This window comes from Coprinopsis cinerea, assembly GCF_000182895.1.
Source record: "Coprinopsis cinerea okayama7#130 chromosome 1 map unlocalized cont3.1, whole genome shotgun sequence".
Taxonomy (NCBI): Eukaryota; Fungi; Basidiomycota; class Agaricomycetes; order Agaricales; family Psathyrellaceae; genus Coprinopsis; species Coprinopsis cinerea.
Genome location: NW_003307544.1, coordinates 1,006,421 through 1,033,309, shown reverse-complemented (window position 1 = coordinate 1,033,309; position 26,889 = coordinate 1,006,421). Strand labels below are relative to the sequence as shown.

Below are 26,889 nucleotides of genomic sequence, written 5' to 3'. Positions count from 1 at the left end.
ACGGCGCCGCAACTCCAAGTCATCCCCCAGCCATCTCCCCAGCCGTCCAACCGTCCCCAGCTGCCCCGCCCCACAACACATCCATAATCCATAAACTCAATGTCGCCAACGAACAGACCTGGCTCCTTATCGGCAAGTACCACTTTAACTTCAAATGGGCCACCAGCTCACCCGTTTCCACCAGGCCGGGTGGCAGAACAAATGGGCGACTTGGAGCACGCACTGAGCGCGTACGAAAATGCGCTTCGGCATAACCCGATGAGTCTGGCGGGCCTCACCCAGGTTGCAGGCATTGCTCGGATCAAGGAAAATTATCCCAAGGTATGTGACGCCTTCTTCTTATTTGCCGCGCGCAAAGTCTCCCGGTGATGCCGAGTCAATTGCCGCCGCGCATCCGCGGATAAGAAGCATCGCCGAATTCCCTTGTTTGGAACCCCGATCCCATCTGATCTCGTCCCGTTTAGGCAATCGAGTACTTCCAGCGGGTGTTGGCTCTGCAAGAAGACAACGGTGAAGTATGGAGTGCCCTGGGTACGTTCTTCATCCATACATGTCCAACATTCTTCTTACCAAAATCTACAAGGCCATTGCTATCTTATGCAGGATGACCTGCAAAAGGCCTACTCGGCTTACCAACAAGCCCTCTACCTCCTCCCAAATCCAAAGGTTCGTTATCTCCACTTTGTCCTAATGAGCATCGTCCAACATCCATGTAGGACGATCCCAAGCTGTGGTACGGCATTGGTATCCTTTACGATCGATACGGCTCTCTCGATCATGCCGAAGAAGCATTCTCCTCAGTCCTTCGAATGGACAAGGGTAAGCTCGACTTTATACTTTCCGTTTGGCTATGCTCATTCATCTATCCTTTAGATTTCGACAAGGCCAATGAAATCCTCTTCCGCCTCGGCATAATTTACAAGCAGCAGGGCAAATACCAAGAGTCGTTAGAGTGCTTCGACCGCATCCTCCGCAACCCACCAAGTCCTCTCGCCCACGCTGACATCTGGTTCCAGATCGGACATGTCTTTGAGCAGCAGAAGGACGTGAGTACCCATGGTTTTTGTGTCTGACAGTTACTAACTTGGCTGCCAGTATCATCGAGCGAAAGATGCATACGAGCGGGTCGTCATGGACAACCCAAGTCATGCCAAAGTCCTTCAACAGCTTGGGTGGCTGTACCACCAAGATGGCTCAGCCTTCCAGAACCAAGATCTTGCTATTCAATATTTGACCAAATCACTCGAAGCAGGTATGTTTCATTGCTCCATCACCATTATCTTTTCCCCGAAACTTACTATCCTCATTAGATCCCACCGATGCCCAGAGTTGGTATCTCCTTGGGCGCGCTTACATGGCGGGGCAAAAATACAACAAGGCATACGAAGCTTATCAGCAAGCAGTCTACCGAGATGGTCGCAACCCCACATTCTGGTGCTCAATCGGCGTCCTTTACTTCCAAATTAACCAATACCGTGACGCACTCGACGCCTACTCCCGAGCCATCCGGATCAACCCATACATCTCTGAAGTGTGGTTCGACTTGGGTAGCCTGTATGAGAGTTGCAACAATCAGATCACCGACGCCATCGACGCATATGCTCGCGCGAGCGAACTTGACCCAACAAACCCTGCTATCACTCAACGACTGCAGCTTCTCCGCCAAGCGCAAGCCAACGGAACCCAACTCCCCGCTGCCCCTGGACCTCAGGACGTCCATCCAACCGCCTACGCCAGCGCCGTCGTACCTCCACCTGGGCTCAACGGCCCACTGTCGCTCGGCAATAACCATCCTCGACACGGTCTTCGCACAGAGTCGCGCGGTCCTGGTGGTGACGTGCTACCGGCGTTAGCTGCGTCAGGCCGAAACAGTCCTCCATTCCGTGGTGGTCCACCTCCACCCGTTGTCATCGACGATCGCCATGCTCCATCACATCCGCCGCTAGCCCCTATGGAAGTGGACCGACCTCCCCATTCTCGTGATTACCCGCCTTCTCGAGACCCACACCCCCGAGGTCCAAGTGGCCACCAGACTATCATTCACGGGAACGGACCTTCTCAGGCGCCACCCGTCGGTGATCCAAGGAATGGTCCACCTCACCCTCACGCCGATCCTTTCTTCAATCGGTCCCGCGGTCCCCGTTCTCGCTCCATCTCTCCTGCCCCTCATTCAGCCCGACCTCGATCACCTGGCCATCAGAACTTTACAAATTACCCTCCTCATCGTCAAGCTGGTGGACCCGGGCAGCCAGGCCCTCCTGTTCAGCGCTCTCCCCGTTTCAACCACATCCTTGACCAAGGCCGCCCTGGCGATCGGGAAGGTTGGGACCATGAGCGTCGACCTCCTCCCGCAGACCAACGAGAATGGGAGAGAGAACGTGATCGTCGACCAAGGCACAGTGGCGAATTCGGTGCCCCTCCACAACCGATGTACCAACAGTCTCCTCCTGTTCCTACCCAGCGTGCACATAGTCCCCCTCATCCTTCGCCACGCCAGGCCCGATACCAATGGGACCAAAAGGGACCTGGCGGTCCTCCAGTCCCTGCTCATCATCCCCATGGCGCTTCTCCCCCGCCTCCTCCTGAACAACGACGGTACGATCGTGATTATCCTGTGGAATCTCGCGCCTACCCTCCTTCTCCTGGCAATACTCGGAACGTTCTTCGCCAATCACATCCTCACATGGCCGATCCCAGTCGACGTTCTGAATCGCCTCATCCCAGCCAGAGTGCTGATGCTAAGGATCGTCGACGACGAGCTCGCGATAGCAGGGACTTTGAACCTCCACAGCAACTTCCTCCTCAACAGCTGCCTCTTCAGCCACCGCCTGTTCCATCGAACGCTTCCACACCGGCGCTCCAGGATCCAAGCTCTCGTAAGGAATCCAAGCGTCGTAAGAACGGCACTCGCCGCGGTGAAGGTTCCGAGACTCCCAAGCCAGAGCAGCAGCAGCAGCCTCAGCGAAGCAATAGCTTCAAGGTCATGCCCGGCTATCCTGAGGGTGGTAACGGCGCTGGACCTTCTTCCTTCAGATCCATGCAGCCACCATATTCGAATGACAGTGACGATCGCAATGTGAAGCTGATGCAGCCGCCCTATAGCGCCAAGGGCCCGGGCTCTCCTGAAGCTGAGCGGGATCGTTTCAGCAGCAAGAGCAGCTACGGCTACAAGAACGCAGGTTCTCCAGAGCCTATTAGCAATGGGCCTCCGTCGTCACGTTCGGTGCAACCATCGCCCACTATTGCTACCCCTCGACCGGTCGTCCGCGCTATCGACGAGGACTACGACAACGATGGCATCGATGCATTGATGGGTCTCTCGCAGGCTCAGCAGTATCGTGCGCAGCCAGGTTCTGCTAGCTCCGCCGAGCACCCTGCCCAATCACCGACCATCTCTCCCGGCAGCCGACAGGGTGACCCCTCTCCTCGACCTCCTCCATCGCACCGCAACTCTGTTTCGTCGACACGCAGCCATGCCTCGCCGTCGTCTCAAGCCGCCCAACTCAAGAGGCCTCGAAGCCCTGGCTCTGACGAAAGCGACTCAAAGCGATCGAGGACGGACCCTGTCCGTCGTCGCTCTTCCGTGTCTGCTGGACGTCATACTCCCGTGCCATCGACTCGTCCTTCGCCGATTCCATTCAGGACCCAGCCTCAGCCTCCTCCATCGCACTCACCTGAGACGAGGCAGGCCCATGAGTACCCGCCTGCTAGCCCTACTCACGTTCCTTCCGTCGTCCTTCCCCCTCACCCTCGACCGGTTGGTTCGGGCCACGCCACCACTCATAGCGGCCCTGTTGGAGGTAACGGCGCTCCCTTGGCTTTGCCGCCGATCGCTACTCTCTCGCCTCAGTCTTCGACTGCACCGAGCCCAGCTGGTGAGCGTGATCGTGACGATAGGATGCAGGTGGATGGTAGTCGCTCAGCTTCGCCACAGAACCGCAAGGGACCACCTTCAACCGAGTCTGGAGGAAGGCCAGCGTCGAGGACACCACCAGGTACCAAGAACACGCCGTCGCCACCCGCTGTTGAGAAGAAGGAGCAGATGTAATTCCATATCGTTTTCGTCGTCCAAAAGCCCTTTTCGTATTCGTCTTCATCATTTAGACATTCATTAACACTTTGCTCGCCGCATTTCCTTTTTCTCATGTACGCCAGCCTATGCCTCTTCGTCGTTCTTCTACTTCTTGGAAGCGACCTTATGATCTTGTTATGACCTTCTATTTCTATGCCCACCGCCACCATTTCACACTCAGCGCACATCCACCACACAACGCAATCATCAGCTACTAGTCCTCCATCGTTCATTGGGTCTTCTTTTTGTGCACCTTGTCGCTTCCTATCTCTTCACTTGTACATAATTCACTCATCGCAACAAGTTCCTTTCTTTTTCTTTCTTTTCTCTTGATCACATCTTTTTTGGTACCATCCTGAAGCTCAACATCCAAAGCAACTGTGTTCATAGATCTTTATTTGTAGTAGTAGTAGTAGTCTTTGAGAATCAAATGAGAAGTAGATTTCATCTCTGTCATTTTGTTTGAATCGTTACACTGAGGGCTTCAGGCACGGTTCAGGTACATGTCTTGACGACGAAATTGCCACTTGGAAGTCGGGAAGGCTTACCTTTTATCGGAGTGGCTGACTTGCTACTTGGCTGATAATTGACCGGGAATAATCCTTCCGTGTCGAAGCAATATCGAAGACTCACAAAAGCAATCGGGGACGGAGATCGTACCGAAGCCCCCAAAGGCGAAGTTACCAATCATCGCGCACGCACCCCATTTATTTCGCCCTGAAAGACCGACTCGGATGCGCCATGCAGGGGTGGGGGAGAGCGGTCGAGCGGAACACCACCGAATTCGTGGAAATTCCCAAGGACACGTTATAATTCTGTTGCGGCAACAGTGTGTTAACTCTTACGACAGCCTTACTCGCACAAGCCACGGAGCTCTCTGAGAACAAACGGAAACCGAGTTGATCACCGACGACAGACGACGGAAGACGGTGGGCGTTGATTCAATTTCAACAGTTAACTTGTTGGTTTTGCCGCTTGTGACAGCGCCCGAGTAATCAGGAATGCATCTTTCTTGGGGTCTTTCTGTAGGTAGTGGGCGGATTACGAGACGTTGACCATGAGCGGTGAGCGGCAAGTTCAAGGTGGGTGCGAGGGCGGTGGTTGGGTCACAGTGACTGGATCCTAAAACAGCGTTAGAGTGGACTGACCTGACCAATGGATCTCAAGAGGTAGAGATCGCCATCTTGTGACTACATAGATATCGAATTCGAATGAGGGTCAAAATAAGGAGGCCGGTCTATCGGTTTTTAGTGGCGGGAGGGCGGACCTGTGTCCCTTTTGGTGTACAATTAACCATTGAATGGTCGCTAAACATAAATCTTTTGAAAGCTTGAATTGAATCCACTTCTGGAAGATCGTTTCCATCCATGGGATTAGATGAACGCCGATAGTGACCTAAGTACCTCTATTCAGCCACTACTTGGAACATCTTACGCGGAATCAACTTGGGGATTCAATTGGTTGAAACGGGAACAGCAAGACTTACGGAATTCCGAATGGCGTTCCAGCATGTGCCTTCCGAATTGGTTCTGAAGGGTGGAATGGTGGATATGTTTTGATTGGGCCCATGCAGCCGCTCTATGAATTGTCGGAATTGGTGATTGGACTCGCTCGGCTGATATTCGATTGCATTGGGGCCTCTCAGTGACACCATCGGTCTTGTTGGACACGGACAAGTTGATTCCGTTTCGTCTGATGTGATGCTAGTAATCATAGTGGGCGCTTCCGCATCAGCGTTTGAAAGAACTCGAGGAAGGAACAAGGGCACGGGTAAATCCTACGTGAAGGTCACACTGAAATCAATGCCGAATAAGTTAACGTCAACGGACGTTTGCATTTGCACGCCGGAGTGGTTTGTTTCGTTTTGGTAGACCACTCGCCAGATTTCCGTGAACGTGTGCGTTGTGAGAAGCCGTTACTTCAAGCTGCCGCCCGTGTTCTGATATGACATGTGCGTGGTGAGCGCGACACGACAAGTCTCGGTAGCGGCGCAGTTGCCTCCTAATCGACGTCTGCGACAGTCGGGTAGCGGGGGACGACAATATATCACCAACCAGTGGAAATCTGTTCCGCCTCCGACGGGCAACGTCCCAAAAGACTGGCGCTAAAGTCGCAACTGCGCTCTCCGACAGGATAGGGTTTCGAACTTGATGATGGCTGTGGCGGTAGGCGCATTGTATAAGTAATGTGTACAATTACAATTGAGTTGTAATAGTGAATGGTGAGTCCTTACTGAGATCTGCATCGACGCACATGCGTTGGCATGCAGAATGAATTAATGACTGACTACTGTGCTGGATTGTTTAATTGAGACAGGCGATAAGTCATAGTTAGAACTCACAAGATCTAGAACTGTAAATCGATGTGGAGAGAACTCGTCTAGGGCCTTTGCTCATCGCCGCCTCGCCAGACCCTCGTTCAAACCGAGCAGTTCGTGTGTCCGCACGCAATGTGGTCCCCGTTGGTCCCAGGCCTTCGTCATCGACGAAGTAAAGGAAATCAGACTGCTAAGATAACGACTGGGACCCCGGCGAAGGGAGTCTACCCGGAATGGCCTGCACTCCGATAAGGACTCCCGCAATAACAGAATTCGTAGTCTGAGAAGCAAAGTCATCAAGTCATTTCGACGAAACATTGACGAAGCATCTTCACCTTGCGCGATCTGGAGCCAGGTTGCTTCCTGAGTTTCAATCTTCAAGTTACGTAGCCGAGGCGGGCCATGTTTCTGGTCGCCGGCATAGAACATCGCAGGAGAGATCGGAATTGAGAAGAAGAAGGCCATTTCTGAGGCTCGGTGCTCCGTTCGTGGTGGGCCACGCAGCATCCCGCTTCGCCTGAAGTCAAAACTTGCCTAAAGGGCAGATCAGCGAGGAACTTGGGACGGCATCAACCGAGATATCACCTGTATCCCATAGGAAAAGGGGCATGGAGAGGCTATCTGACATCGTCAAAATATGGGCAAAATCCGTTATACAAAGTTCCTTGCGGGCATCCCAAAAGTCCGTCCTCGACCCAGTTCACTTCCAAATCGAACTCTCCCTGTTATGAACAGTCTCGTCATATACAAATCCATCTTTACACATATACTGATTTGCTTGTGAGCCAGAAGGTTGAATGACACCTGCGCACCAAATCCAAGGGCGGAGTTCACACCGTGACATTGACATTGGGTGCTATCCGACGTTTAGAACTTGTAACACAAGGTGGCACATCTGATACGGATCGATCGCACCTTCACCGTTGTCCAAGGCAGGGTATCTCTCGGCTAGCACTCGGATTCGACCATCCCAAACAAGACCCTCGCCCAAGTCGAACCGTCCAACTGTCCAAAATCATGTTTCCGTCGTTCGTATTGGAAATGTGAACGTGATAAGCTTCCTTCACACGAGGTAAACTCAGTCCTACGCGGTTTCATTTCAGTGTTTCATGACTTACACGTGTTCCTGGCCCTCTCCGCATATTTAAGCCTGGAAAGTTAATGTGAAGCTAGGGTCGAGACGGGCGCCACATCACTGGCGAGGATATGAATGTTACTGACTTCAAGCCTGGAGGATTCAAGTGAGGTGCTTGCACCGCTTGAGATCGGAATCTGGCTCCTAGCAAGTCCCGCCCTATAGCCAAGCTGCGGAATTCATAAAAGCATCGCCCCGGAGGGGTTGGACACATATTAGCATCATCGACGCAGCTGATTTATCAGGCGGAGGAGTTACTCACAATGGTGTTGCAACGAGCTCCATCCTGTGACCAAGGAATTGGACCCCCAAACCCGAATATGCAGTACACGGGCTCTCGCGTCCCCGTTTTACAAGCGATATTTCACTTCAGCACCTCCCACTGCCTGTATGTCCCACCGCCAGATATGGAGAATACGCGAGGTGGATTCTGACATGAAAGACACGCTGCATGCGCGGATTGAGACGCTGGTGGGGGAAACGACAATGAAATTATGGATATCACGAGGATCAGTAACGAGAGGTCGGTACCTTTGAGAAATGAAATTCAACTCGAGGCAAGCGTAATGAGATTCGAAGAGCTCTGTGGGATTTGCACAGGGAGATGGCAGGTCAGGCGGTAAGCGCGTGTTTTGATGAGATGTGAAATTGCTTTAGCTAGCTCTGGGACCCTGTGCAGCTTGCCCAGAGCAGACATTCTCATCGAGAGGCCGGTTAGGAGGGCAGGGTCTGGTAAAGCCACAAAGCAAGCTGTGAGCGGCGGCACAGAAGTTTCAGCGACGAGACCACGAGATACCAAGTAGCAAAGAAATCGAGATCGCCGTGATGTATGCACCCAATAGCCGGAAAGATGTCACAGACTCCACTCCATGCAGATAAGCAGCACGTACACCTTGATCCAGTTTCACAGAACCGACAAAGAACATCTGCAGCCCTTGGTCTGTTCTGTTCAGGACATGAGTCGTGGATGAAGTGTGTCCGCCAAGAGTTTGATGGTACAGATATGGGTGGCTATTTGCGCCATGTTTGTCACAAGGCTTGGCACTGCTGACAGCGATCACCAAGAGGCGCACAGACTCAGAGACGCTTTGCGCAAGGCACTCGAGGACAGCGACAACGACGACGGCAGCCAGCGACACCACTCAATACCGTACGGCCGATTACCTTGTCTGATCTACACTTCTTTGGCTGGCCTTGGTTGTGGTTTCTGACACACTTTCTCTCGACTTTTGTCCCACCGACGCAACGCAGACTATCATTCAAATTTGGAACTGTGCTAGGAGGAGATCCATGTCGAGATGACCGCAGACGTTGGAACTAGCTCTCAGCCAAGGAATTCGAAGGAAGAAGGGGGGAGCGTGTTGGACATTAGCCTTGGAGAAGTACGGAAAGGAGAGACTTCGAGCTTAACGGGAGAAGGATCAACGAATAATGCAACGGCGGACGACTCGTTCGCAGTCCAGGACCAAACGCTCGTTGACGGTGTCAACAGCAATGTTTCCGGTTCACAGCAGTCGCCTTCGAGAGCGGAACACCAGCAACACACAAAATCCCCGTCAAGTTCTTCAGTTTTGTCTTCTTCGAAAGTTAAGGAGAAGGAAGTAATGCCGACGGCGGCGACCAACGCCTACAGCGGAGCTTGGGACATTACAAGCTGGAATCCAAGTGGAAAGAGCAAAACTGGGGATACATCCTTCTCGACGAACCACGATACAACTCTGGTCGCAGGTTCTGGTGCCGACCAGACAGTGGACATTGCTCTCGCTACGTTAAGGAAGGAAGGCGACGAAGCAGGAGCCAGGAAAGCTGAGAATTCGGATTTCCTAAAGCCTTCGGATGGCGGAGAAGTGGAAGGCGGAAGCGGCGCGAACCTTGCACCCAAACCGTCACCAACACCGTCCAGACGTCCTTCAGCACTTCAACTCAAACCGCCTTCACCACAACCTTGGGATCTTGTCGAACCGCCAGAAGGACCTATGAAGGGAAGAAGTGTCAACGAGCTTTCGCCCGCAGACATTTCGCAGAAATTTGGAGTAACTCCGTATGTGGTTTTCTCGACTAAGTTGGATGTAACATTGACATTCTCGCCTTTGCTCTATTGTCGGCTTTTTTGAAACGTCGTGGCTTTCTGTTGCTGGCGTGAACGCCTTTCAATCATCTTGTTTGGAAACTCACTCGCGTCACGCCTGACGTCCGCCTAATTCAACACCAACGCTTCAAACTCCGGACACTAAATCCACTTGAACGACGTACGACATTACCAAAACCCTGCCGTTGCCTATTCTTTCCACAAACGACAATCGATGATCTATCTTCGCGCCATCCATCACCTTGCCCCTGGATTGTCTCATGGATGAAGAACTGGACGGCCATTGGTTCCAAAGTCGTCATACTACTTCGGCCCTCCAGCGCCAGATTCGGCATATGGAACTCCTCCAATGGGACGTATTGGCGTGCACCACCCTCGTGAGATCCTGAGGATAGAAAGGGATTATTCGGGAGGAGAGGTTATTCAATTCGCTCCTATCTATCCCCTGGAGCTTGAGAACAGGGTGAGTCTGTCGCTACTGCGGTTTCTTTATCTTATCTCTTCGCGAGATTTCCTTCTGGTGTTTTCTTTCCGGCGATTTATTCGTTCTTTCGGTGCCTGTGGAGAACATGCTGGCATGAAGGACCACCGGCGTCTTTTCTGATCACTTGCATTTCGAGGTTGTGTTTCGAATTGCCGGATGTCATGCAATACAGTGGGTGGTTTAGACATCTGCACTCCAATGTGATCAGCCTGCATCTCTTTATGCTTTATCTGTCTCTATTCACTCGTTCTTTCTCCGCGGAAAACACGCTGACTTTCTTTTGTTGATTACAGTTGACGCCCACACAGTTCCTGGAGTCGATCAATTCCATCAACGAGATACTCATCTCAGCACACAGTCTCAGGCGTGCCTTCTTGGATAACCTGATAACCGTGATGAGCCTACAGTTATCTCGGTTGTTCTTGTCAACGCATTTCCAAAAGGTGAGCGAGGATCTTCGGTACTCTTGGCTTGTAGGCTACTTTATCCAGCTATCCTTCCTGTTTTATGGTTTCTGGAATTGCTCGAGAAGGAAGGGCTAACGTGAATTTAATTCTGTGGTCTCGTAGGAAATGAAGCGGCTACGAAATGTTATCGAAGATCTCAACGTGATGCTGTTCAATCCTGTGGGACTGAATATGCTCTGGCCGGGCGACGTCGCCTTCCTCTTCGTGAGTCCCCGCTATTCATGGAATAGCATTGAACAGCATATACTGACCGATCGAATCGCGCACTTTACTACCTGCTTCCAATCAACCGCTGGCGCTCACCTCGCCCTCCTCGCTCCTACGACGATCCGTTGAACATGGCTATCACTCCATGACGCATTCCCCGCCGGGATGAACGACCAATCACCGAAACATCTCCTCGGACCTGTTCATGTTTCACCAGTTGGAAATCGAGTACTACGTGAGTGCCTACTTTCCGTTCTACCGCGATGGCCTCTGGTATCTGTTTCTGAACGATTGGGCGCTCATTCGGTTACTTGTTTGGCAGTGATCATCATTTATCCTTTCCATCTTGGCCGCTGATAGGTCGCTCCACACTCTCAAGGGGCATGGTCCCATGACACCTCGAAGGTTATTTTTAGTACGGGAGCTAAACGACCTAGACGAAAGTGGTCGTGGTGAGAAGGACGTATTGAGGCTTCTGACATCGCTTGGATTCCGTTGGTTGTCCGAAGCTTGCAACAGGGTCTAGACACGGCACATCCCTCTCGAGGTCGGTGGGAGCGGGTTACAGTTGCCTTGGATAGCCTTGCTATTTTATTTTGAGACTATGTCAGTGGAGCTTCACTCACTGACTTCTTCAGTTCTGGATCCATTCTTGTTGGGATTCTGTGTTATGGCCGAGGATCTTCGCTTTCATCATTTCTATCTTCGTTTATTCTTTATTCCTCCTTTTTGGAACATTACAACACACATTCCCTTGGTCGTAATTCTAGACACGTCTGTCTGCCTCGTGAACCCTTTAATTAGTGTAATGATATACCTACCTGTAATAACACGCTCGTTTGAATTCGAATGGAACTCATTAATATGTCTTGTCTGTTCCGATGGTCGGGGTGAATGGTCCGGTCTGATATGTGTTCGCCTCCCCATATAGATGGCTATCGAAATGGGATGGCAACAACAGTCGACGACGGACATAATATACGAGAATAGTTCAGATTGGGCTGCGCATTTGAAGTCCTGCTTCACGTCAGCTCTCATATGCACCCGGTTTGTTCAAGTGCTCAAGGAGGTGAAGCGCTGGTAAGTGCAGAAGCGTGGCCCATGTTTTCAGAGATCTCCATGCAGGTGTACCCCGGAACCCTTGACCGAACTCGTGGTGTAAAAGATCTATTCTTCTACTTAGCGAGGGAGAAGGAACTACGAAGGTTGGCCGTGAGTAGTGGGTATGCAATGAATGACATCTGACATACGGGGACTTGAGCTTCCAATGGGAGATTTATCGGCTGGCGCGAAGACATACAAGGACGCTCATAAGAGATATAGCACCAAACGTCGAGACGTCGAGCCCTGAGTTTTGTTCAAAACGTTCCAGACAAACAGGAGGTCTAGCCAATGGTGGGAATGAGGTAGGTGGTCGCCTCCTACGTCATAGTTCCCTCGCTCGACGAGGAGAGGGCCAGAACCTGGTTTTCCAAAAAAGAAGTTACTCCGCCTATACATTGGCAGAGCGTGGGTTGAATTTGAAAAGAGAGCAGGGGCCTGTTGCTCGAGCGAGGTGTACGGACGAGGTCGTAAGCCACCACGAAACATTTTTTTACTGTTCGATCGTATTCTCTAAAGATCCATGGCCCTCGAAGAAAGCCAGGAGTATTTTGGTTTGAAGGCGGTGAAGGCAAAAAGGTACGAAGGAAGACGCGAAGGTGGAGGGAATTTGGGTGAAGGTACACGAGGTGGAGCATTGAATATTGAATTGAGGAGGAGAAATAGCCTGATTTAGCGCGGTACATTGAAGAGATTCCCATCAATCTCGTAGGATAACATGCGCCGATGCCGTAGCCGCGGCTGACTGTATGGATCTTGGTGCGAGTCATACAGAACCCAATTGCCAGCGGGCCCGCCATGACACGCGAAAGATTTGGGGTTGGAATAACCTCCAGAGCCAAATTCCATCGTATTCCCAGGTATTTTGAAGAAGAAAAACATGGAGAATAGAAGGCCAGAATACTCGCCAGAGCTCCCACAAAATGGAATCTTGACGGAAGGGATATGGATCTCTGCATGTGTTCTTCTCGCCGAAAAACATAGACGCGTACGGTTACGTAGCGAGATGCCGGGAAATGATGCGGAAAATACAGAAGCAAATAATATTAAAATAATTAATTCACCCCCTTGATTACGAGTTAGTAAGCCACCCAAGATTTGTTTCAGCCCTTGGAATCGGATCCTTCAGTCCTCCTCGTACCCAACCACCATCCACAACGCCCAGAAAAGCCGGGCGTACTCTTTTGCTCATCGTCGCGAGATTCTCGCCGTCGTCGTCCAGACCGTCGAGCTCCCCTGTTACCCGTCTCTCAGGCGCCAATTGCAAGGTTGTAGGGTTGTTGTAGTCCCCGCAGCTCCCAATTGCTTATCGACACTTTACCCCAGGCCTCGGTTTCCTATATCCCACCCTTTGACCGAAGAAACAACTCGGTACACTAGTGTCAATATCAGTCTAATGCCAATGGAGACCTTCCAGGATGTACCGCCTCTCTGGGACTTTCCAGGCGCAGTGAACTACTCTCAAATGCCGGACGAAGACTTTATGAACCTTTTCTCCAAGCAATTTCCTCAGACTGGCGCTGTCGTCGACCCAATGTCCTTTGGAGGAGGATATATGGATAATTCAGTGGCCAATATGAACCAACAACAACATGTGAACAATCTCCCTCCACCGCTGCCCTCCTTGACACCCCCGTCGGAGGATAGCAGCCCCAGTCCTCCAAACTCAAATCAAGAACCTGAGGAGAAAGATGTACAGCAACCGCCCAAGCGAAAAGCCGCCGACCTTCCTCAGGATGGGCCCAGCTCGAAGAGCCAGCATACCAGTATGTACCATATGGTATCACCCTTACCTTGTACGGAGTACTGATGCGTTCGGCAGTGAATAACAACGAGAAGAAGTCCGCCACAGCTTCTACCTCTGCAACTACGTCTGGCAATCGACGCAAGTCGACGAGCACCGTAAGTGCTTCACGGCGAGGTCCGATATGAGATATGGGCTCAACGGCTATCATAATCAGGTCAAAGACGAAAGCCGCTTATTGAAGCGCAAGGAGCAGAACCGTGCCGCCCAGCGCGCGTTCCGGGAACGGAAGGAGAAACATGTCAGAGATGTGAGTTTATGCCACCAATGGTCTTTGTCCTGCTCTCATCTCTCTGTCCCTGTCTCCAGCTCGAGGAGCGAGTGGCTGAACTCGAGGCGAAAAATGAAGAAGCGACGCATGAGAACGAAAACCTCCGGGACTTGTTGGCCCGACTCCAATCGGAGAACGTTATGCTCAAGCAGCAGCAGTTCACCTTCTCCATGCCCAGAAGCACAACGGACAACAGCTTCCCTGGTACTGATATGTCGGCTTTCAATTCTGGCTTGGCGTCAGGATCGAACGGTTCCTTCGCCGCAGCGTCATCCTCCAAGAGTCCTAGGCACACTAACCCCCTCGAATGGAGCTCATCATCTACGTTCGACCCAACAAGGCTGAACCTGCTCGACGATCTACCACAGCCCACAGCCACTCAAGGAGCGATGCAATTAGACTTCGGATTTGGAAATACTGGCTTGGCGTCCAATGCTCCATATACCTCGATTGCCGCAAACCCCATGTTCATGTCATTCGCATCGTCATTCGATTCGTCAACGCCTTCAGCTTCGACAAACTCCGATAGTCCAAATCATTCGATGAACGGAGGCAGCACCAATTCTGCATTCAATTTCGACTTTAATTCTCTAACGCCATGGCCGACGCAGACGAACAACCAAGAGAATTCGCTGGACGATCTGTTGTCGAATTACATGAACAATTCGAACAGCTACGGCAATTCGTACCTGACATCGCCAGCAAGTGTCAGTCCTGTCGCCCATCACCCCAAGCCGGCAGGGCTGTCATGCTCCACCTCATCCACATCTTCGCCTTCCTCCTCTTCCACCGACCCACTATTCACACCGAAGGACATGGCCACTCCCGAATCGGACCGGGATGGCGCTCATCATGACACCACCAAATGTCCGAAGAACAGGTCCGAAGTTGCGAAACGGGTGGAGGAAGCTGGCGAATCGCCGTTTGCCCCCAGTGTACAGAAATGTCAGGATGCGCTGTTTGGGACGATGATCTCATGCAGTGGGTCTGTCAGCTTCCCAAAGACTCAGAAGAGCGACCAGAACGTGGAGGTGCTGACTGCCTGGAGGAGCATAACCTCCAACCCCAAGTTCAAAGTTCGTATCCTGAGCCGTAATTGCGGAAAAGGACATTGAATCGCTTACTATGATATAAATTATTTGCTTCTTTTCTGTAGGACACCGACATCTCGGATTTGTGTGCCGAGTTCACAGCAAAAGCACGATGTGATGGCCAGAAGGTCGTTCTCGAGCCATCCGGCGTCGTGTCAATATTGGAAAAGCTGTCGCAGAAACAGCAGCCCCAGCACTAGCGGCCTGGGGTTTATGGGAAGAAAACGCCGGTCCCCGTTCACTCGGGGATGAAGTACGGTCGACATATCACCAAAATAGCGATCTCCTCGACTTCGGCCACGGTTTTCCCTGATTCACGCACATCCCCGTTGGTCCAGGCTACTCACGCCCCCTCGCTTCCCCCAGCACCGTTGTTTTCTACATCAACTTCAAGCATCGTGTCTACTTTAGCTATCCATACCATCAACTTTACCTCGTGGTTCATCCCCGCTCGCCGTCCCTCTCGACGATCTCCGTAGGCGTCGGCAGCAGCTCCCCCACGCAATCAAAGCAAATCTCCGAAGTGTGTATTTCTATTCTCCGTCAAGACTTCCGAACTACGTTTCGTCTCATTCGCCCCTCCCCTCGTCGGCCGCGGCTTTTCGTACCGTCGTTTGCGCCATTTATAGCTCATGTCGCCAGGCCCTATCATGATCGCACTCGGCAACTTCATCCGGGCTTCCTTCTGGGAGTTGGAACACTGCGAAGGACATCCTCCCATATGGATAAAGAAGGTCTCGTTATCTCTGGCTTCGTGGGGGGATAGGGAGGTCAGGAGACGAGCACGCCAATCTCTGGGTTGTCGGGCACGGAGTCGTACGTATGGTGACATTTGCCCCTTGTGACGATGAAAAGGAGATGCCCATTTCCTTAACAGCCATTTTTGGATGGTGGTGGGCCGTTATGATTCGACATTATACCTCCATTGTTCTTCTGTTTACTTGCCTTATTCTCTCTTTTTACTCGTTCAATTTTTCTGAAATCGCCGATCGACCAGGGTTTGACAGCAATGTCCGGGGGGAGCGGTTGTACCACTGAGATCGACGAAACTGGTTCCCCTAACCCCGAGTGCTCTTGTCACCTGTCCAGATTCTGGCATGCTCTCGTCTCTTATTTCCCTTTCAACTTGTGTGTTCTAATGTCTGAATGTTCGAAATGTATCTTGATTGGGGTTGCCAATCAATCGCTTTCTTCCCCTTTTTACCTTTTCTCTTCACTTCTTGGGCCGGCTTCTAATAGTTTCTGCGCTCGACTTTCTTGCCTCTTTCCCCGCTGTCTTCTCCCGTCTCTCTGTCTCCCTCTCTCTACGGATCGATGCGTGTTGATCGAAACCCCAACTTCCTTGTACCTGTTTTTTCCTCATACATAGACCCTGATGGACCCTCTCTCTCTGTTTCGCTTGTTATCGTCATCGCTTCGCTGTGGATCGTCACTGTATCGTCTACAGATTACTTATATTTAACCCTTGTATCATTATGTCCGTTGTGGATCAAATGAAGATCAAATGAAAATCAAACGTATCGGTTGTCCAATGGGGTGGTCAGCGGTGCGGGGTACATCCGATATCACTTTGAGCGGGTATGCACTAGCGCTCGTAGTTGTTCGAGCCAGCTTGAGCGTCACAAAGATTATATATCATTCGTGGCAAAAGAAACGTAGACATACAAGGCGAAAGTACAATTGGGGTAAAGTAGTACAGAATTAAGACAATGGAAACAAAAAGACAAGATAATACGAAGTCCCAAAATGAACGCCGTTCGAAGCGAGATGAGAGCGTATACCGGGAGGACCAAGAGGACTGTAAGACAGCCCCCCCCCCCCCCCCCCCCGTCCCCCATGCATATCGTGCACGTAGAGGAATCGGAAAAGGCATGAAGAAACGAGACTAATCATCGTCACTAGGAGTGAGATAATCATCCTCCTCATCACTCGCCACCACGTTCTTCTTGATAGATCTACTCCTTGACGGAACAGGCCTCTCATCCTCCTCCATCGGGGTCAATGCCGACTCGTACGACGTCGTCGACGAATTGCTAGCAGCCGGAGGAGCCCCAGGCAAATCCGTGCCAGCGATGTGCTTTTCAAACGCCTTCTTGAACACCTTCTCCATCTCGTCGGCGTCAACGTACACCCATGACCCTTCCTGGTTGTACGTCCTTGCGTTGTTGAACATGAGCAGGAAATCATTCTTGAATTGTTGGACGCTCTTGTAGTGGGTGCCGGTATACCGTTTGCGGATCTGAGCGAGGGAGATGGGTTGGCTGATGAGTTGGTAGTAGTCGGGGTAGTCCTGTACAGAAGATAGTTGTCAGAAGAAGTGGTATAACAAGAGAGGTAAAACGTACCCGTCGATCAGGAAGCTCTCTGAACAATTCACATCGTTTCCTTCCAGCCTCAGCTTCGCAATTCGTCACAGCCTTGAAGCACTCCTGGAAGGCTTTCTTCATGCGCTCACGCACAGCAGGGGGGACATCATCCTTGCTACTCGACGGCCCAGCCTTGGTCTTGCGACGTTTCTGATATCCACCCTAAAATCAGCGATCAAACCCTCTCACAAAAAACGATATGCAAAATAAATAGACTAACGATTTCAGGCTCTTCATCTTCATCAGCGATGGATGGCGTGGCAGAATGGCTCTTCTGACCTCCACGTTTGCGTTTAGAGCCAGCGGGTAGGATGGCAGAGTATTCAGAGTCGGTAGCCTTGGCTTTGCCCTTCTTCTTGCGTCCGCGACCGTCGCCTCCTTCGGAGGCTGGTGTTCCCCGTGCGGACTCCTCCTTGAGCAGCTTGTTGGCAAGTCGGCGCTCCTTCTTCTCCCTAGCGCGCTCGGTGAGTTCTTGGATATCTTCACCCTCTTCGAGAGCCTGTGATGTAATAGCGGGGACGCAGATCAGCAATTAGTCTCGGCCATCGGGTCAAGGAGAAAAAAAAATAGAACAAAACGACTAGAATCGCGGAGGCGGAGAAATGATCCGGCGGTAGCGTAACAGCGAACGGAACCACGAAGAGTACGCAAGAAAAGGGGTCGATGACGACGACGATCGTCCCAGCACAACCAAAACGGAAGGTCTAGAACGCGACAACACGGGAAGCCAAACACTCACCATCGCCCAGGTATCATCATCCAGTCCATCATTATAGCTAACGACATTCCTCTTCCTCTGTCCTCGGCCTTCCATGACATCATCAACCTCAGCAGCCTGGAACGGCTCATCCGTCTGATAGCATTCCGGAAGTTCCTCCAACTGGAAGAGCGGTGGCGGAGGCTTGCCCTTGTTCCCAGCGGCACGCCAGGCCTCGAGCACTTCCCGCTCACGCTTGGCGTCGATTTCGCGGAAAATTTGGGCTTCGTGTTCGCCTCGAGCCAAGAGTTCGTTGAGCTCGTCGTCATTCATGTCGCCGGCTTCCTCGTTCTCTTCTTCTTGGTCGGCTTCGAGAATGGAGCGCTATGGAAAGGCAAATAGATCAGCGTTTAGTTCGAAAGGCCATTCTAAGAGATACATACCAAGAACTCTTCCTGTTCCTCCTGTGTAGACTTGTTATCGAATCGACCAGCTTGAATGACCTTGTCGTCAATATCAAGCTTGTATCGCGCACGCTGGTACATCGCCTCTTCCACACTCTTCTCAGTAATAAACCTAAGAATGAGCACAGCACGAGTCTGTCCAATACGATGCGCACGATCCTGGGCCTGCAAATCGGCGTGCGGATTCCAGTCACTGTCGAAGCTGTAGTAACCCCAAACACATTAGCATTGTCTCCAAAGATAAGAAAAAAAAAGGAAAACATACATGATAACAGTATCCGCAGTCTGCAAGTTCAAACCCAAACCACCAGCCCTCGTGGACAAAATGAAAACCATATACTCCGAATCCTTCGAGTTGAACAACTGCACAAACTGCGCACGCTCCTCGGTCTTGGTACCACCATCCAACCTCAGATACTTCCACCCCATAAACTTCAAAAAGTCCTCCATGATATCCATGACCTTGGTCATCTGGAAGAAAATGAGGACACGATGCCCGGTGGCAAAGAATTTGGGGAGGATACGGGAGAGGAGCTCGACTTTGCCGGAAGCGCGGATGAGCTTGTTGTCGATCCATCCTGAAGGGTTCATCTTGTCTTCTACAGATTCGAAGAGGAAGGGGTGTTGGCAAATCTTTCGAAGCTGCATGAGCTCATTCGAGAGACCCTTGATTCCACCGGATTTGCTGTAAAGTCATTTCCCCGTTAGCTCCAAAGCTTCAGAATGAAAGTCGGAAACACTCACCCCTTGTTATCCTTGTTTCCGTCCGCAATCATCTTGTGCTTCTTCATCTGCTTGTACAACTGACTCTGCAGCGCACTCATGCGGACCTTGATCACCTTCTCCACCTTATCCGGCAACTCACTCTCCACATCCTTCTTCAACCGCCTCAACAAGAACGGTCGCAGCACCTTATGCAGACGTTTAATAATAAGCAACGCCTCTTCTTCGTTCAACTCGATCTTGTCGCCGGTACCGCTGTTGGCGAAGGGTGTGTTGAACCATTCGTCGAAGGATTTGACAGAGTTGAAGATCTTGGGCAGGACGAAGTTGAGGAGGGCCCAGAGTTCAGGGAGGTTGTTCTGGAGAGGGGTACCCGTCAGGATGAGACGGTAGCGGGAGTGGTAGTACGTTGTGAGAGTTTGAGCGAGCTTGGATTGGGTGTTCTTCATACGATGACCTTCGTCTATAGACTGTGTCAGACACCACCCTCACACCTAAAGAAAGGGACCTACCAATAATCATATGCACCCACTTGATCTTGCTGAGAATAGGCCTATCCTTGATGATGTACTCATACGTCGTCAACAACACCTGGAATTGACCAGCCCTCATCTCCTGCTGAATCATCCTTCGCTGTTGGGGATTACCCTTGTACGAGATTGTCCGGACTTGCGGAGCCCATTTGGCGAACTCTCCAGACCAGTTGGTCATAGTAGACAGAGGAACAATGACGAGGTAAGGACCACGTTGACGCTTGACCTCAATGAGGAAGGTGATGAGGGAGATAGTTTGGATGGTTTTACCGAGACCCTACACGTATCGTCAGCACAAATCCCAATAAACGTAAGAAGAAACACACCATCTCATCGGCGAGGATACCGTTAAGCTTGTTGTTGTACAAGCTGACCATCCACTGGAGACCCTTGAGCTGGTACTCCTTGAGCGTGCCACCCACAAGCAACGACGGCTGCTTCGTGATCTTCTCCTTGATACGATGCGCAATAGCATAGTAATCCACCTTCTTATCGTCTCCCTCGTCATTGGTGACCTGAGCACCAAACGTTGCCTCCGAGGTAGGTCCATCCTCCGTATCATACTGCAAGCCCCCGTGCTCGTTCTGCTGAGCCCTCACAGCCTGCGCCAACGAATCGAGGTAAGCATCGGTCTGTCGGAGCAGGTGGGTAATACGAGTATCCTTCGCGGTGTCAATAAGCTTCATGTACGCCTCTTCATCGTCCGCCTTGAGCGCCTTCAAACGCTCCTTCGCCAACCTCTCAATCCTCTTCTGCTCCTCCTTCTCCGTCTGTGCGTGGAAGTTGAGCACCGACCTCCCCAACCTGAGCATCCGATCCTGTGCTGAGCGGTTAGCACTAAGCACTTCCCGTCCATGCGTGCAAATGATGAGCAGCTGCTCGACATGCTTGTGCTTGGCACGCTTCTCGCGGTCCATACGTTGTTTGCGCTCGAGCTGGTCGATGGTACGGGCATCGCGGATGGTGGGTTTGCGCGTGCGCCTAAAGTCGAGGCGGTTGATAGGGAGCATGGAGCCATGGGCGAGGCGTTCGGCGACCTGAGCACGCATGGCGCGCTGCTTCTCAAGAACGCGCAGGCCCTTGAGTTCAATCAGAGCACGGAGCTTGCCGTGCGCTGTTGGTGGAGGGTGGATGAGAGCTTTAAGAGCTTGCTCCGTGTCGAACTCGGTCTTGTTCTCCTTTTCCTCTGAGGGACCTTCGCCAAGGTCGATTGGTTCGTCAAAGTCGCCGTCGCCCATGGTGGACGGTAGAGCCTCGAGCTCGCGGATACGTTGTTGAATTCGCGCTTCGATGTATCGCTCTCGTTCGTTGATAATTTGGTGGGCGTCGAGACCGGCAGGCATGATGGTGGGTATCAGCAGTCTCTGTAACCGGGTGGCAAAAAGCTGTGGATCGACGTCTGCTGGTCGCTTGAGGTGGCTGAATGGGTGGCGGTAGGCATTGTAGGGATAAATGCCCGAGTTGACGTCGTCTTCGAGGAAGGGGCCCTTGGGGAAGGTCGAGGGGTCGACAGAGGGATCCTGTTCCTCTGCCTTGACCTCCTCTGTGGTCGAAGTGGCAGCAGGGGCTGGTGTAGTGGATGGCTGGCTGGGTGTCTCTGCCTTGGACACCTTGACTGCCGAGTCGACGATTCTTGAAGGCACGTCTGGGCCCTGCAAGAGCTTTTCGAGCTCGGGAACAGCATTGTTTGGGACTCGAATTGCTTGTTGCAGGTGGTCTGGGACGGGCATACCGCGCTGCAACAGTTTAAAGGCATGAATTTGGGATCGTAGAGCGTTGATTTGTGCTGGTGTGAAGGATACTGGCGTTTGAGCTGGCGCAGCGAACTGCTGGGCTTGTCCTGAGCCCTGGGGTATCGAAGCAGCATTGGCAACATTGCCATTAGCTAGCGGGGCTACATGGCCATTTGTTGCCATCTGCTGCATGGGCTGCTGTGCGCGACTGGCCTGCTGTCTGTCTGGAATGGGGTTCAGTAAGAAATGGTATATTTGAGAAATAATGGGTGTACTCACTGCTGAAATTTTGGATGAATTTCAAGAGGTTCTCGAGTTCACCTGGAGCCTTTTGTTCTGTTGGGTTTTGGCGGAGGTAGTTTACCCTCTGTTGATGTATTTAAGAGATTGTATACAAGATCAGAGGCGGGATACTTACTGCCATGACCTGCTGCAGCTGGTGTTGCTGGTGCTGGTGCAGCTGTTGCTGGTTCATGTGGGCCATCTGGTTGTGGGCGGGATTGCCCATGAGCTGGGCGGACATTGTCGTTAAATTAGACACCGACGCGCCGCGCTGACCGACTGAGATTCTTTCTTTGCGAGTTTCGTTTCCCAAAGTCAAAGCCGCGTGATGAATGCCAGCCAGAGTAACAATCCACTCAACCCGCACTCCCAATCTCTGACAAAGCAAAACCGTGGGAAATTATGTAACACACTGCATCACGTGGTCCGTACCCTTAATGAGCGCGGTCGCGTCAACAGTCATTTCAAGTCACGACCACGATGCCAGCAGAGCGAGCAGGGGTGAGCAGCCAGGAATATAGTCTGTTCGTCGCTAATGAGCCTTATAGTATACAGTATCGATGTTCCTGGTGGACGTCTCTTCGACCATGGCGGAGAAGAGAACCATCGAACTCCCGCCAGGACCAGACGGTGAACTGAGGACAACAGAAATCACAAACCTCGAATGGGCTCTGCGATATGTCAAGTACAAGGTCCAGGAGATGATCTTCCACGGTCGCAAAACAGACCAATGTGGAGTATACCTCTTCGGTTCAGAGGGTAGGCAGCACGCTCTTCCCGCCGACTAAGCCCTCACACTTGCCAGTCACCAACAACCTCGTCAATAAAAAGCAAGGCGGATACGACCATATCCAAGAGTATATCAAGATTGGCACGCCTAACATTGGTACCCTCGCAAAAATAGACGAGATTACCACGTCCGACTTGTCTGGGGACCGTAAGTCAACGTCCAGCCCTGGTCGGATACCCATCCGCTCACGCAGAGCAGCTTTGGATGCCCTGGTTGTGGGCATTGAAGCACAGAAGCTTTACCTAGGAAACAAGAAAACCTGGACCAGGAAGATCTTCCTCATTACCGACGGCGAGCGACCCATCGAAATTGAAGATTGGCAAGACATCGTCAATAGCATGCTCACCAACGATGTCAGATTGACTGTGGTGTATGTACCCTCTGCCTCCTCCAGGCCAATGCTGACGTTCCTCAGAGGTATCGACTTTGACGACGAAGAAGGAGGATACGTCTACCCCGAAAAGTCTTTCCACAAGGTCTGTCGCAGTCCACCTTGCATCCTTCACGACATCTCAACCTCGCCCAGAAAGCAAATGAAGACTTTTTCAAAGAGTTCGTCGACGCAATGGGCGACAACGGCGTTCTCGGTACACTCGAATTCGCTCTCCAGGAAGTCGTCAGACCCGAACCGAAACAAGTCAAATCAACGCCCGTCCCCACCGTTCTGCGCATCGGAGACCCCGACTACAAACCAGATGAGGCTATGACTATCACCGTCCGAGCCACGAAGTGTACAGCGCTCGTCCGGCCTGCCAGTTTGAAAAAGTACGCTTTGAGGGAGATCACTGAGGAGGATATGGCTGTCGACGAAGACGAGGAACGCAAGGCGATCTTCAAACAGTTGAAGATGCGCACAGAGTACTACGTCGACAGAAACGCTGGAGGGGACGACGAAGACGAGAATGTGAAGATGGAAGATGATGAAGACGAGGGTCTGCTTCTGGAGGGTTCTGCAGGTCCCGTGGAGAAGAAGAACAAGGAAGAGAACTGGGAGAGAATCGAGAAGGAAGAGCTAGTAAAGGGTTTCAAGTACGGAACGACCTACGCACCTTGTCCGGACGGTCAATTCCCCAAACTGCAAACAGTAAAGGGCATCGACATTATGGGTTTCTTCCCTTCTAAAAACGTACGTCTCGCCTTTCCCTCCTCTTTGAACTGACCTAACCCCACGCCGCCACAGTTCCGCCGCGAACTCTCCATGGGCGAAGTAACCTACATCTGGCCAGGCACAAACGCACCCGACCAACTCGCCCTCTCCTCTCTCATCCAAGCAATGTACAACAGCCAGAAATACGCCATCGCGCGTTGGGTCCTCCGCGACAACTCGGATCCCAAGATGGGGGTCCTAGCGCCCTGCGTCTGGGATAACATCGACTGTCTGCTCTGGGTCCGGATGCCTTTCGCTGACGACGTGAGGAAGTACGTGTTCGGAAGTTTGGACACGCTGGTGAACAAGAAGGGCGAAGTGGTGGAAGAACATCCTTATCTGCCAACTCAAGAACAACAGGAGGCGATGGATAATTGGGTGGATAAGATGGAGTTGGGGGATGCCGGGGATAAGGATGAAGAGGGGAACCGGATGCCTTGGTTCGACACTTCGTCGTCCTTCAATCCAGCTGTCCATCGTATCAAGCAAGCCATATTCCATTCGGCGGTTGTGTCGGATGTGACGACTGACCCACTCCCACCACCTCATCCCGAACTGCTCACCTACTTTGAACCACCCAAGAGGGTTCTCAAACGGTCCAGAGACGCCTTGGAAGAGTGCAAGAAGGTATTTGCTGTTAAAGAAGGTGTGTGTGTACTATTTCTCGGACATGCGATTACGAAAAACTAATTATCACCATATAGTCCCCAAACGGACCGCCAAATCCAAGAAGGACGAGCACACGCACGGCTTGGAAGAGGAAGACTCTATCCTCCTCCTGGACGCCAAGAAACCCGCTCCGCCCTCCCGCTCCCAAACGCTCGTACAAGCCGAATCGTCTTCAAACGTTTACGCCAAAGGCGAGCCGTCCACCCCACACAAGAAAGTCGAGAAGACGAAACCCGCTGCAAACGACGACGATAGCGTCACAGAGGACGAATCGGGCGAAGAAGACTATGTCTTACTCGATGCGAAACCGAAGAACGCACCGTTACCTACACCCGCTCGCTCCGTCTCTCCTGCTCCCCGTTCGAAAGGCAAACAACCTTCTTCCTCAAAAAGCCGCGATGGCGATGAAGACGACGAAGACGCGATGGACATTGACACCGGCCGCGCACCGGGGCGTATCATCAGCTCCACGTACCCCTTGCGAGACTTTAAGAAGAACATCAGCCAGGGCGACGTGGTGTCTAAAGCCGTCGAGGATTTGGGCGAGGTGATTAAAGAGGTGGTTATGAAACCGTTTACGAAGAGGAGGGAGGACGAGATGGTGGAGTGTATGAGGGTTTTGAGGGGGACGTGTAGGGAGGAGGATGAAATCGATGCTTGGAATGCGTGCGTATCCTCCTGCACCGTTTGACCTCTCAGTTGCCCTTTGTGTTTTGCTAACGACCTACCCTTCCTCCACAGTTTCATCACAGACCTGAAAAAGAAATGCCTCTCCAAACCCGGTAACCCAAAGTTCTGGGCCAAAGTACAAGAAGTTGGAGGCAAGGAGCTGGGTTTGATCGGTGAGAAGGAAGCCAAGAGGTTTGGTGGTACTTCGCAGTATACGGAGAGGCAAGTCGAGGAGGTGAGTATGCCATACATTTATTACTCGTTTGCAAGTGGTGGTGGCGACAGATGGCGGTTGCATCCGTGTTTCCGATCGACTTTTTTCTTGGTGTGCTGACGAGTCATTCTCCTTTTTGTACAGTTCATGGCCTGAGGAACGACAATCGACTCCTAGCGTTGTCCTGTGCAAGGATACATGCCCCGTCTAGTTCTTGTTCTTGATTCATTCATGGCTTAATGTTCCGATACTTCCCCTGTGGTCAACTTCAACCCTCCCCGGCTTACCTATTTACTTCGTGTCTGTGTAGTTCGGTATTCCTGGATCCTTTTTGGACTATATGCACACTTTTTCCGTCTCCTGACGGTTGTACGCATCGACGCTTGTAATGAGAAAAATTCTATTGATTCATTGGTGACGCAAGGCAGGCAAAACCACAATGACAGGAGATCTAATATGCTACACGATTTGGAATGGGACTGAGAGACCAGTACCAGGACACCAGAGGGGGCGGGTCATGAAATAGAATGACGCAACAAAAGCCGAGGGGTACATGGAGCAATTTCATTCTCTGCGATAGTACTATACCAGTCATAGCAATGACGATAGGAAGCAATGGGTGGTCATAGCAGTGGTAATGAACATGTGGAAGAAACACGCAAGAATAACGCAATTGATGTGCGGAGAAGTTTTGTTGGATTCGGTGGTGTAGGGAGAATTGAAGCAAGCGCCAGTGGGGTACTAGGAAACAGGAAAACGGAAAGATACTGTGGTGCAAAGGAATTTTCGAGACTCGAGGGGGTGCGTATTGAATGACGACGACACTGATGGATGAAATGATGGATACGTTAAAAAAAAAAAAAAAAACAGCCTCGACCTTGTGCGATGTTCAATGTGTGATACAATAATAGGATGGAATAAACTGGGAGTACTAGGGATGCCAGAGCTGAGAGGGGAAGACCGGAAAAACCAAAGCAAACAAAAAATTTCGATAAAATAAGATAGGATACGAGGAGAGTAGTAGTACTATGTAGCATCGATGGGACTGAGAATACAGAGAGAACAGGGACCTTAAATAACACCATAGGAGCAGGAGCGATGAGAGGAGAGGAGGCGAGGGGAAACAGAGAAAGGAAACATCATAACATAACATACAATGATATGCTTTCGCAGAGAGAAAAATGCTTTTATGTGTGTGGGTGTGTGTGATGTGGTGGACTGGGAGCATAGATAGAGAGATCAAAGCAGTGGGGGGTAGCGGAGTGGAGCACAGGGATATAGGAATCGAGAATATGGAATAAAGAAAAAAAAAAAGGGAACAGAGATGGTAGCAGAAACGATACAACCAATCGCCAGATGGTGGGTGGTGGTAGCAGTAAAGAAAAAAGAAAACGGCAGAAAGGGAATCAAAACCAAAAGAAAACGTCCATGCATAATCAACGTAATGAAACCTTTCTGAAAGAAAGCCTATAGAAAAAAACGTTGAACTGTCCATCTCACACCAGCAGACAACGACGACAACCTGGAAAAAGAAGAAACAAGTCCGTCACCGAATACTCCAAAT

The 26,889-nt window shown here is 51.5% G+C and overlaps 7 protein-coding genes across 7 annotated transcripts; 6 read left to right on the top strand and 1 right to left on the bottom strand.

The window, feature by feature from the left end:
• Nucleotides 1–258: 258 nt before the first annotated feature.
• On the top strand, nucleotides 259–4,048 carry CC1G_08637 (TPR-containing protein Mql1; the record flags this gene model as incomplete). The annotated part of the gene is made up of 7 exons (XM_001828439.2): nucleotides 259–321; nucleotides 465–531; nucleotides 584–666; nucleotides 717–819; nucleotides 874–1,046; nucleotides 1,096–1,252; nucleotides 1,311–4,048. 7 exons carry the CDS (start codon nucleotides 259–261, stop codon nucleotides 4,046–4,048), a joined length of 3,384 nt encoding a protein of 1,127 aa, XP_001828491.2.
• Nucleotides 4,049–8,677: 4,629 nt separating this feature from the next.
• On the top strand, nucleotides 8,678–9,638 carry CC1G_08636 (hypothetical protein; the record flags this gene model as incomplete). The annotated part of the gene is made up of 1 exon (XM_001828438.2): nucleotides 8,678–9,638. The coding sequence occupies exon 1, from the start codon at nucleotides 8,823–8,825 to the stop codon at nucleotides 9,636–9,638; it is 816 nt and encodes a 271-aa protein (XP_001828490.2). The 5' UTR covers nucleotides 8,678–8,822.
• Nucleotides 9,639–11,702: 2,064 nt separating this feature from the next.
• Nucleotides 11,703–12,122, top strand: CC1G_13613 (hypothetical protein; the record flags this gene model as incomplete). The annotated part of the gene is made up of 2 exons (XM_002912034.1): nucleotides 11,703–11,851; nucleotides 12,095–12,122. 2 exons carry the CDS (start codon nucleotides 11,703–11,705, stop codon nucleotides 12,120–12,122), a joined length of 177 nt encoding a protein of 58 aa, XP_002912080.1.
• Nucleotides 12,123–13,035: 913 nt separating this feature from the next.
• Nucleotides 13,036–15,238, top strand: CC1G_08635 (hypothetical protein; the record flags this gene model as incomplete). Its single annotated transcript, XM_001828437.2, has 5 exons — nucleotides 13,036–13,638; nucleotides 13,695–13,774; nucleotides 13,834–13,926; nucleotides 13,986–15,023; nucleotides 15,104–15,238. The coding sequence occupies exons 1-5, from the start codon at nucleotides 13,275–13,277 to the stop codon at nucleotides 15,236–15,238; spliced, it is 1,710 nt and encodes a 569-aa protein (XP_001828489.2). The 5' UTR covers nucleotides 13,036–13,274.
• Nucleotides 15,239–15,992: 754 nt separating this feature from the next.
• CC1G_13612 (hypothetical protein) lies at nucleotides 15,993–16,547 on the top strand. Its single transcript, XM_002912033.1, has one exon. The coding sequence runs from the start codon at nucleotides 16,048–16,050 to the stop codon at nucleotides 16,405–16,407; it is 360 nt and encodes a 119-aa protein (XP_002912079.1). The 5' UTR covers nucleotides 15,993–16,047; the 3' UTR covers nucleotides 16,408–16,547.
• A 376-nt stretch (nucleotides 16,548–16,923) lies between these two features.
• CC1G_08634 (SNF2-family ATP dependent chromatin remodeling factor snf21) lies at nucleotides 16,924–22,077 on the bottom strand (the record flags this gene model as incomplete). The annotated part of the gene is made up of 11 exons (XM_001828436.2): nucleotides 16,924–17,328; nucleotides 17,384–17,566; nucleotides 17,625–17,903; nucleotides 18,144–18,485; nucleotides 18,545–18,767; nucleotides 18,831–19,250; nucleotides 19,310–19,751; nucleotides 19,801–20,098; nucleotides 20,148–21,778; nucleotides 21,834–21,921; nucleotides 21,973–22,077. 11 exons carry the CDS (start codon nucleotides 22,075–22,077, stop codon nucleotides 16,924–16,926), a joined length of 4,416 nt encoding a protein of 1,471 aa, XP_001828488.2.
• A 239-nt stretch (nucleotides 22,078–22,316) lies between these two features.
• Nucleotides 22,317–25,727, top strand: CC1G_08633 (Ku80; the record flags this gene model as incomplete). The annotated part of the gene is made up of 10 exons (XM_001828435.2): nucleotides 22,317–22,337; nucleotides 22,385–22,595; nucleotides 22,642–22,773; nucleotides 22,873–22,996; nucleotides 23,042–23,102; nucleotides 23,153–23,752; nucleotides 23,807–24,419; nucleotides 24,478–25,108; nucleotides 25,184–25,346; nucleotides 25,470–25,727. The coding sequence occupies 10 exons, from the start codon at nucleotides 22,317–22,319 to the stop codon at nucleotides 25,479–25,481; spliced, it is 2,568 nt and encodes an 855-aa protein (XP_001828487.2). The 3' UTR covers nucleotides 25,482–25,727.
• Between the last annotated feature and the right edge of the window lie 1,162 nt (nucleotides 25,728–26,889).